Source organism: Nipponia nippon, unplaced genomic scaffold, assembly GCF_047370975.1.
Source record: "Nipponia nippon isolate SJK-2023a ecotype South Korea unplaced genomic scaffold, ASM4737097v1 scaffold_11, whole genome shotgun sequence".
Lineage (NCBI taxonomy): Eukaryota > Metazoa > Chordata > Aves > Pelecaniformes > Threskiornithidae > Nipponia > Nipponia nippon.
In genome coordinates, this window is record NW_028262302.1 from 5,934,112 (window position 1) to 5,943,837 (window position 9,726).

General features: G+C 63.4%; 1 protein-coding gene across 1 annotated transcript; it reads right to left on the minus strand.

Moving 5' to 3' along the window:
- Positions 1-912: 912 nt before the first annotated feature.
- Positions 913-7,401, minus strand: PGF (placental growth factor). Its single transcript, XM_087747336.1, has 7 exons — positions 7,273-7,401; positions 7,055-7,094; positions 6,167-6,363; positions 4,631-4,707; positions 2,832-2,861; positions 2,680-2,742; positions 913-1,924 (listed from the first exon to the last, which is right to left on the minus strand). Exons 1-7 carry the CDS (start codon positions 7,336-7,338, stop codon positions 1,903-1,905), a joined length of 495 nt encoding a protein of 164 aa, XP_087603462.1. The 5' UTR covers positions 7,339-7,401; the 3' UTR covers positions 913-1,902.
- Positions 7,402-9,726: the final 2,325 nt, after the last annotated feature.

A 9,726-nucleotide genomic window follows, 5' to 3' on the forward strand; every position in this document is an offset into this window, starting at 1 on the left:
ACACTGTGGATGCCAGAAGTGGAAATGGGGTCCAAAAGGGATCCAGCAAGCTCCTGGAGGATATGCCCAGCTGCACAGGTGCAACTCGCCTAGTCCATGCCATGCTGCATGGTGGCAGCATGGAAGTTCACATCACCTCAACACCCACCACTGGCTTTCCCTGCCAGGGTACCGCTGCCACAGGACCTGCCCTGTCCCCACGTCCTTGTGCCAGCCTCAGGTGGCACCAGCATGATGGCTCCGAGGGGACGTGCCCTGGCTTGAGGCTGCTGTGTCGGATGCAGGGAGGAGCTGCTTTGGACCCCAACACCTGCTACGTTAGGCTCTGCTCTTGTTCCTCAGTGCAGGATAAACTGCAGGTCACCTCATTTGATGGCAACATTGAAGTCTTTGCACATCTTGCCCTCTAGCCTTTTGCTTGAAGCTTTCAAGAATAACCCTTGATTTTGTTTTAATGCCATGCCAGGGGTGCCCCACAAGCACGCTGGTGCCCAGCATGCCCTTAGGATTTCCAGCTACGTGCACTGCTCCAGGGTACGGCTTGCACGGAGCAGTACGGGATGCATTTGGCAGCCAGCCCCAGCCCCCCTGCAGTGGGGGCAGGAAAGGGGAGAGGAAGAGCCCCAGGGGCACTGCTTAAGGCACGCAGACACAAGGGCTGGGGCTGCCCCCAGGACCTGGGCACAGACCTGGCCGAGCGGGGAAAGCAGGAGACAGCAGCACCCATAGCCACCTCAGTGAGGGCCACCAGCCCATACACACCCCAGGGTGTTCCCAGCAAGAGACGGGGCCCCCAGGCCAGCCTGCCCCCATGCCAGGTGAATGAGCCCTGGTGGGGTGTTTCTTGGGTGGGACGGCCCACAGGCAGCCTGCCCCCTGCCACCCTAACCTTGCATCAGCCCAGCCAGGGAGAAGGAAAGCCACAGGACAGCGAGCCAGACGTCTGGACTGGGGTGAGAACAGGATGGGGAGGGTGAATAGGGAGAGGTACCAGCCCCATGCCATGGTATGGAGAAGGGCAGTTCCCCTGAGGGTCTCCCAGTACCCACCTGAGCTCCAGCTTGTGGGTAGCCCCCAGCCTGGGAAGCAGCTTGGTCCTGACCTGCCGGTTGCCCATCTCCAGCATCACACCAAAGGCAGCCCCTTGGGGACTGCAGGGGTCGGTGCTGGAAACAAGCCCTGGGCCACCACAGGACTGTCCTCCTCCAGGTGGGTGGGTGCCCATGGGGAAGAGCCCTGCCTGCAGATGCTGGAAAGCAGATAGGAGTGCTCGCGCTGCCAGCTCCTGCATCTGACCATCAGGTTTTATTGAGCAGGGCAAGGCTGGGATGTGGCCGTGACTACGTGAGGAGCCCTGGCAACCCCAATTCCCTCCCCTTCCCCTCCAGGAGGGCCTCCCAGGCAAACTCCCTGGCACCCTCCTGGGCTGCCCCGTGCCAAGGCTGGGACGGACACAGCCCTGCAGCCTTGCCTGCCCTAGGCTTCCTTCCTCCCCAGCTGCAGGGCGCTGGCAGGACAGAGCAGTTTTGCAGCTGCAGCCCTCTGAGCCTTCTCCGCTCGCCCCCAGCCAGCGCCAGCAGCACGTCCACCAGCTCTGCTTCTTGTTGCCTCCATGATGCCCTTGAACACCAACATGCTGCTTGAGCTCCTCATCTTCAGCCTCAGGCCTGGTCATGGGTCCTTTTGTCCTGCTGCCAACAGTGCAGACAGGGCAAGGGAGTCCTCGGTTCAAGGCTGCGTTCCCGCCAAGGCCAAGCAAGAGTCCAGTCGGCTCTTCCCTGCCAGAGTCCTGCTCCCCACCACTGCTTGGAGGGGCACGGCTCCGCAAGTCCCCAGCGCCGGGGGGAAACACAGCTGGCTCAAACCCAGGCAGCAGGAGCAAGGCTGGGGGCAGAGCGGAGGCTACCTGCGCGGTGTGCCACATCTGCAAAGAGATTACGGCATGGGGTGAGTGCTTACGGCATGGCGAGGGACACCAGGACCTCCAGGCTCACCCGCTCTGCCCCGGGTCCCCCCTCCCTGTGCCTGGCCTCTCTGGCACTGAACCATGAGGTAAGGACCGCAGGCAGCCTCTTCACGGGGAGGACCGAGGAAAGTGGGGCTGTAGGTGCTGGCTGAGCCCCAAGCAGCAAGCTTCAGACGAAACAGGGAAATACAATGGGAAGGTGCCAGCCACAGCCACCATACCCAAAAGTGTCTGCAGTAAGAGTCCAGCCTGTGCTGTTACAGCAAGAGGTTCGAGACAGTCAGCTAAATGTAAGGAGGGAATGGGTAGAGTAACCCAAACAAGTAGCCAAGGACTGCAAGAAGGACACAGCTGGCAGCAAGATGAGGCTGAAACTGGAAATTCATGGATCCAGGAAACCCAGCGTGGTCTGTGATGGTGACAGAGCTACACACCATCAAGTCACCCAGCCCATCCATCCCCACCCCGGGTGGGACTGGCCAGCTTTGAGCAGCTGAGCCTGGAGACTACCGAGCACCTACTGAGCCTTCAGTAAAAGGCCCATTTCCCCACAGCCGCCCACTGTCCCCTCCATCCTGCTTTCTCCTGTGTCTGCTCTGCACAAGTCCCTCGCTGCTCACAGCGTCAGTAAAGACCTAAAGGCTTAATGAAGCTGCTCATCCCAAAGAAATGAACCCAGAAGACACCACCCATACCTGCCCCTTCTCACTTACAGTTCACAGTCTTTACGTCTCTTCTTGTCTTGTCTTCTCTTACCTCGCCCCTTGGGCCTCCTCCTTTGAAAGGAAAGTACCACAAGAGAGGCTGATGTGTGGGAGATGAGACCCACAACCCCAGCCGGTAGCACCGCCCTGATGTCACTTACCTTCCCAACCTCATCAGGTCCTGCCGGGGCCTGCAGGGCGGGAAAAGGACAGAGTGAAGTGGTTACTTGGGCAATGCTGTCTGCTGAGCTGCTGGAGGTGGTTTATTGAGATGCCCCAGTGTGCAGCACAATCTACCTGTTATCATTCATGCTTAAAACAGACCCAGTATGACTTCTCTCCATGTTATCAGCTGCTCAGCCCGGACCTGATTGCAGTAGGCAGAGAGAAGGCAGAGACAGCAAAGGGGCAGGGGATGGTCAGCTTTGGTGACTTCCCTGGGGATGCAACATTTTGTTCATGAGGCCGGGAAGCACAGGTTCAGTTTCAGCTGCTCTCAGTGACAGCTTTCATGGCTCAGCTGGTTAAACAAGATGCAACATCCTGAGTAACAGTGGGATCTGCTGCAAAGTCTCAGTAGTGGTTCTCAGACAACAGCCACGACATAATCAGCTTAAGCATCCTCTACACGGGCCAAGGCCAGGACATCCACCACGCCTACACTAAACTTCAAAGGGGAGCAATGTAAAGGTGTGGAAGGTGGCTTAGGGAAAAGCCAAAAGGTGCTGCAGAAGCAAGAATTTTACACAGATTCAAAGGCAGCCTGCACAAGTACTCGTAGGAGATCCCCTGGGAGTTACCCAAGGTAGGAAAACCACAACAGGCTCAGGAAATTCCCTGCACGGAAAATAGCTGGAAGCAGAGGGAGGGGAAGTAACACATGTGCCTTTTCCCACTCCCTCTTCTGAGTCCACTGACAGATGCTCCAGAGACGGCATGGAGCTGATGGGCCTTGGGTCTGCTCCAGCACAGCCGCTCTTACGACTGCAGGGGAATACCAACCCAGGGATCCTCAGGCTCTTCTTCCAGGCAAGGATCGCATCTAACAGCTGCCCAGCAGGACACTCAGTCCCCAGTTTTCGCAATACTAAATCACCCTGGGGTCATGACAGAGAGCGAATGCCACGACCCCCATGCAGGCGGTGCTGGAGAGGCTCTGCGGTGGGGACCAGCTGTGGGCAGCACCGTAGCCGCTCCCTGCTCCCACAGCACTGCAGCCCCCGGGCAGAGGCCCCGTCCTGCCCAAGCTCTCACCACTTCTGGGATGCAATGAGCACCCCGAGGGGTTAACTATGTGCCAGGAGCCTGTGGCAGGTTGGTGCTGCACATCCATCCTGGGCCAGCGCTGCATATCCATGCAGGGTTTTAAGCTTTCATTTGTCGGCTTGGATGTAAACCCCTGCTTCCCAGTTCTGGATGGGGCAGCCTCCCTTAAATGGAGGCCCAAGGCCCAGCCCTTCAGCTTTCTCTTTGGGCCGCAGTCACACTCACGTATTCCAAGCAATGGAGCTCCCTGCTGAGCCACCTGGGGCACACTGCCCCACACCAAACCTCTGCCTCAGAGCCACCAGCCTTGCTCCGTTACCCACAGGCAGCTCCTCTGGCCAGCGGAGCACACGCCAGGCATGCCACGGCATCCGCAGGGATGGGGGCACAGAGATCCCTGCTCAGAGCCAGGGTGCCGCAGCAGCTCCAGCCCTGCAGACAGCGCATGGTGCCCGACCTGGCCGCGCAATGCTACACACCCCCTTGGCTGCAGGGAGCAGGCTGCAGAGGCACAGTGCAGCCTGCAGCTCAGCAAGGGCCATAAGCACTGGCAAATCCCAGAGTGGACACAGTGGGGGTGTCCCGGCATGGCTGGGGTGCCCCCAGGGCATCCTTGTCTCACACACAGGGTGAGCTGGCAGGGTCACTCTTGCTGGAGAGGCACAGGGTTGCAAAATGAGCCCGGGGTCCCTACCTGCACTCGCACTGCTTGTGCTCGGTGAATGCCATCTCCACATAGGGTGCCTCCCCATTTGGTTTTATCTTCAGGAGCTGAAAGAAGAGCAAAGGTTACGTCCCGGCCGGCGGCAGGAGGGGGCTGGAAGGGCTCCCGCAGCACTGCCTCGACACCCCAGCCTCTCGGGCAGACGCATGTCTAACCTGTTCCTCTGGACCTCCAGCAGCGGAGACTCCACCTCCGCAGCACTGGCCAGGCCCAGCCGCCCCGGCAGCTTGGGAGGCTCTGCTAGTATACTGCCCTGTGTCTTCAGGGCTCAAATTTAAGTCCCGTGGTCTTGGGATTTCCCAGCCTTAGAGGAGAATTTTCTGTCTCTGCCTTTGTGGAGAGCTTTCACATATTGGACCGCTTTGCACATGTCCCTTCTCTTATGGAAATATCCCCCAGTCATGTTTCCCAGACCATTCCCGTTGCTGCTGCCTCCTCCTGGCCCCCTTTCCTGCAGCACCAAGCCTGGAGTCAGTACCACGGTGCCTCCCGAGCCCTGGGTGCAGGATTTGCCCTGTCATGTGCCAGTCCACAGCCCAGTCCAGAGTTCGGGTTGGACATCCAGGGGCTCCCCAGGGTATGTTCATCATTGGTGTGACCCACACTAACCCCTGCAGAAGTGCCTGGCGTTGCCACCCCACACACAGCAGTGGGATCCCTCTCGTGGAAGGAGACCTGTGCTTGGGAAGTTGCCTCCCGTTCATGTCAGGCACTTGCTCCACCTCAGTCAAGATTTTTTGGAGACTCCCACCCTGTCTTCCAACATGCTTTCAACCCCAGAGGGACCAAAACCACTGGTGATTTATTGCAGGCACTCTCTAGTCTGTCACCCATGGGAAAGCAGAGCTTTTCCCTGCTCCCTGCAGCAGCAGAGGGCTGATCTCCGGCAGCGCAGCACAAAGGCTGCGGTGTGAGGACAACGGCTGCCTGGTGCACGGGCAAGAGCTGACCGGCAGCTTGTTCGCAGCCCGGGATCTCCCACCCCACTTCGCGCAGCTCCCACAGTGGGGACTGGAAACATGGCTGGTGCAGCCCTTCACGTTCACCATCCCCCCGGCACAGGTTCACTGTCAGCACCACCACGGGCATCTCCTGAGACATGAGAGCCTTGCTTCTCCCTGCGATTCAGGGGCAGCGCCTGCTTTGTCACAGCAAGCAGAGTCACAGGCAACTGGGACGCCCCCAGCCCTACCACAGCAGAGGGAAGGTCTGGAAGGGGAACGGCAGTCAGCAAGATGGACCACACAGAGGAGAGGGCAGGGAAGCAGGGAGCGAGGTCAGTACCACCCGGGGTGTCATCTGGCCTCAGGGACAAGCCCAAAGAGCAGGCAGAGGGACCCTCCAGGTTTGGCATGCACTTGAGCAGTTGTAAGCAAGCCCCCTCCCCTGTTATCCATGCTGCTACAACACCTGGAGGATGCGAAGCTGTAAGTTCACCCTCCCGGTGCTTGGCGAGGAGCCCACCACCTCCCGGCGCAGCCACGGCCCCGCAGCGGCAGTGCTTACCTGCATGGTGACCGTGCTTGTCTCCACGGGGACGCAACGGAGACCCTCGTCCCCACAGCAGCCTCCGCAGCGCTGCAGGGAGACGCAGGAGGGTCTGAAAATGTACTCCACCTCGTTGGGGAACTCGGTAATGACGTCCACCAGCTGCTCCAGAGGCCGGCAGAAACTACGATTCCAGATCTCCCGAAAGGTCAGGACTGCAAGAGACCGGGGTGGGGGGCTATAAGGAGGCACCCCAGAGAGGCTGAGCCCAGCCGAGCCACTGCCGGGGCAGGTGCAGCAGCCGCAATGGGGTCCTGCATCCATCGCAGGGGCACAGGGATGCAGAGGACCCCCTTGTGCCCCCAGTAAGTCCATCACCGCACTGGTGCGGGGGCTCACACAGCCACCACATGCACCCCGATGGGCTCCTTCACCACCTGCCTGCCAGCTCCGCCTCCTCCGTCTCAGGCACCCCGCTTCCCCCCGTCTCCCCTGCCCTCCCCCGGCGGGCACGGAGCCCAGCCCCGCAGCGCAGCAGACAACCGTCCCCTCGGGTTTCCCAGCGCGGAGAGCAGAGGGGAGCCGAAGCGGAGCGTTCCTGCCCGGGACCCCGCACCCGGCACCGGAGGAGCGGCAAGCCCCGGGCAGGGCTGCGCTCCGCTCCGGCCCGCGGCGGTGCCCGGTGCCGCAAGCGCCCGGGGCGGGCTGGGGGGAACGGGCTGGGGGGAACGGGCTGCTCCGAGCCCCGGCACAGCTCCCCGCTGCCCCCCGCGCATCGCCGCGGGGCTCCGGGGGGACAACGGCCCCGGGGGTACCGAGCCCCCCCCCCCGGCCCTGCGCGCAGCCCTCCCCGGGCTGCCGCCCCCTCCCAGCCGGGGCACCGGCGGCCGCCCGCTGCCAACTCACCGGGCGGCTCCGCGCTGGCGGTCCCCCGCGCCTCCGGGGCCTGCAGGGAGGGAAAGGCGGGCGCTGGCGGGGGTGGCACGGGGGGCTCCGCCGCCGTCCCCCCACCCAGCGCCGGGAGGAGCTGCCCCGGCGGCCGCCGCCACCCCGGGCAGCGGCACCGGCGGGGCCGGGCTGCCGCTGCCCCCGCTCCCGCCCCGCTCCCGTCCTCCGGTTCTCACCGGGGCGGGCGGCGCCCCCAGCGCCCCGGCCACCAGCAGCCGCAGGAAGGCGCCGAGCAGCCGCATCGCCGCTCCCGCCGCCCCGGCACCGACTCAGCGCCGCCGATCCCGCCCCGCCGCCCCCGGCATAGCCGCCCCGCCGCCGCCGGGCCACCGGCCCCGCCGTGCCGCCTCCGCCGCCGCCGCCGGGCCATGGGAGCGCGCCCCGCTCCGCCGCCGTATTTCACCGCCGCCGCCCCGCCTCCGCCCGCCCCGGCCCCGCCGCGGGGCGGGAGCAGGTGCCCGGCCCCGGCCCCGGCGGCCGCGGCGACGGCCGGTGCCCCCGGGCGCGGCGGAGTCCCCCCTGCCTCCAGCCCCCCGCACCGGCACCGGCCGCTTCCCCATCGGGCTGCCCCGGGGCTTCTAGGGACCGGCCCGTGCCCGGTGCATCCCCGGGGGGCGGGAAGCACCGGGGCTGTGTCGGGGTTCCTCGGCTTGCTGGGCTCCCCCGGGTCCTGCCCACTTCTCCCAGGGTCGGTGTGCACTGCTCTGCGCCCGTCCGGCCACCCCGTGCCCACCCGGCTGCCCTGTGCCCACCCAGCAGCCCCTTTCCCATCCGCCCACCCCGCTCCCCTGCTGTTGCCCCGTCCCCACCCAGGCACCCCATGCTCATCCACGCACCCCATCCCCATCCAGGCACCCCATGCTCGTCCACCCACCCCTCTCCCCCCAAGCTGTCCCTGCCTGCCCAGCCAGCTCCTGCCATCGGAGCCCTGGCAGGGGGTTTCCAGCCCCCTCAGCTCCAGGGACAGCATCCCGGTCCTGTCCGCCATGGGGGGTCCCTCCAGCTTGGGAGGGAAGGGGGCACAGCGGTTCCCTGGAGCAGGTCTGGGGCCAAATCCTGCTGCCAAGGGTAAACCCAAAGGAGTTCTGTGGCCTTTTCTGTTCTATTTTTAAGCCCCAGCGGCCAGGGAAGCTGGAGCTATGGGAGGTGGGAAGGGACGAGATGCCAGCAGGCAACACGATCCCCTGTGGGCCACAGGTCCCAGGGAAATAACGGGCTCTGTGTCCCTGCCAGGATTCACGTTTCTGTCCTCCTGGGAGAGCGGGGAGGCTGCTCCAGGACTTGCCTGCCCACCTCTGTGTGAGGTCCGTCCCTGCGGCGTGAGCCAGTGCCTTGTCCCCAGCCCCGTGGGGTCTGTCCCCAGGGGATGTGGGACACGCCAGCCGCCTGTCCCCAGCCCCGCCGGGACATGCAGGTGGCAGCGGCTCAGGCGTCAGTGGGAGCCGGGGTCTGGCTGAAGCTTCCAGGCATTGGTACCGCTGAGCGTGTGAGAAAGCTGCTGGAGCGGGGCCTGGCAAATTAGCAAGGAGATGCTGCAGAGATAAGCGCACAGAAACCCTGGCCCCGCCGGGGGGCTGGGTGCGCTGCAGTTCATCACTCAGCGGCACAGCGCGGCGGCTGCCGGGGGCTGCCGCGGCAGCGATCGGTGCCTGTTCACGCTCTTGCCCCTGGCTGGGCAGCAAGGAGCAGGTAATGTCCCCACTGCGATGGCTGGAGCATGCCTGTGCTCTCCCTCTGCCACCCCACAGACCCTTCTGGGCCAAGGGGACCCCCCACCACCACCCTAGGGATGGTTTTGAGATGGGGGGCAAATGGAGCGTTTCCTCCCACCTGAGAGCCCAGACCAGAGGCCGCACTGAGCAGCAGCTGCTGCCAACTCACTGGACAGACAGAATCCTGTTATTGCAGAGACCGTGACCACATGGGGCCTCACGCCTGTCCTTGCAGGAAGGTCCCTCGGGGCCACCTCTCAGACACAAGGCCAGCCTCTGGCGCTGGAGCAAAGGGCTCTCCCCTCGGAGCCGTGTGGCTGGGGAGACCAGCCCTTAATTGCCGAGTGCAATCCTGTTACTGGTCTGAAGCTATTTCCTCAGAGGCCTTGGGCAGAGTTTACATTCCTGGGATGAGCATCCCCTTTCTAGGCAGCACGGAGCAGAGACAGGAGCAGAGAAACAATATTTGGACACTGGTAACCTGTGACCAGCAACATCCTCCTGCAAATGGGAGAAACATCCAGCTGGCTGGGGCCGCGGCCGCTCGCTTTCCCCTCTGCTGTCCTCCTTCCCTGGGGGCCGAGCTTACCCTTCCCCAGCTGCAGGACAGGGCTGGAGGTCAATGCTATAAATGCACAGGCGTGTCCCTCGCACCGCCTCTCACCGGACCCTGGGGAGCAGAGCTACGCACTTTGGGAACAAGGGACAGAGGAAGCTCAAGGGACCGGCCAGGGACATAAGGCAAATAGAGACATTTCCTTAAAGGGGAGATGCCTCCCCCACAGTGAGCCCCATGCAGTGGCTGCGGGCTGGGAGCATCGCCTCGAATATGCCACCTCCCGCCTGTGCCAGCCCCCTGCCCCGCTTGAAGCCCTGGGGAGGGAGGCGGGTGGGGAATGATGGTGCATCCCTGTTGCA

Excerpts from the sequence above, each read along its gene's own strand:
- PGF (XM_087747336.1), bottom strand. The coding sequence starts at position 7,338 with ATGCGGCTGCTCGGCGCCTTCCTGCGGCTGCTGGTGGCCGGGGCGCTG. Across the intron at positions 4,708-6,166 it reads CAAGCACGGTCACCATGCAG|CTCCTGAAGATAAAACCAAA; the intron begins GTAAGCACTGCC and ends CTCTTCTTTCAG. Across the intron at positions 1,925-2,679 it reads AGACGTAAAGACTGTGAACT|ATGTGGCACACCGCGCAGGT; the intron begins GTAAGTGAGAAG and ends ATCTCTTTGCAG.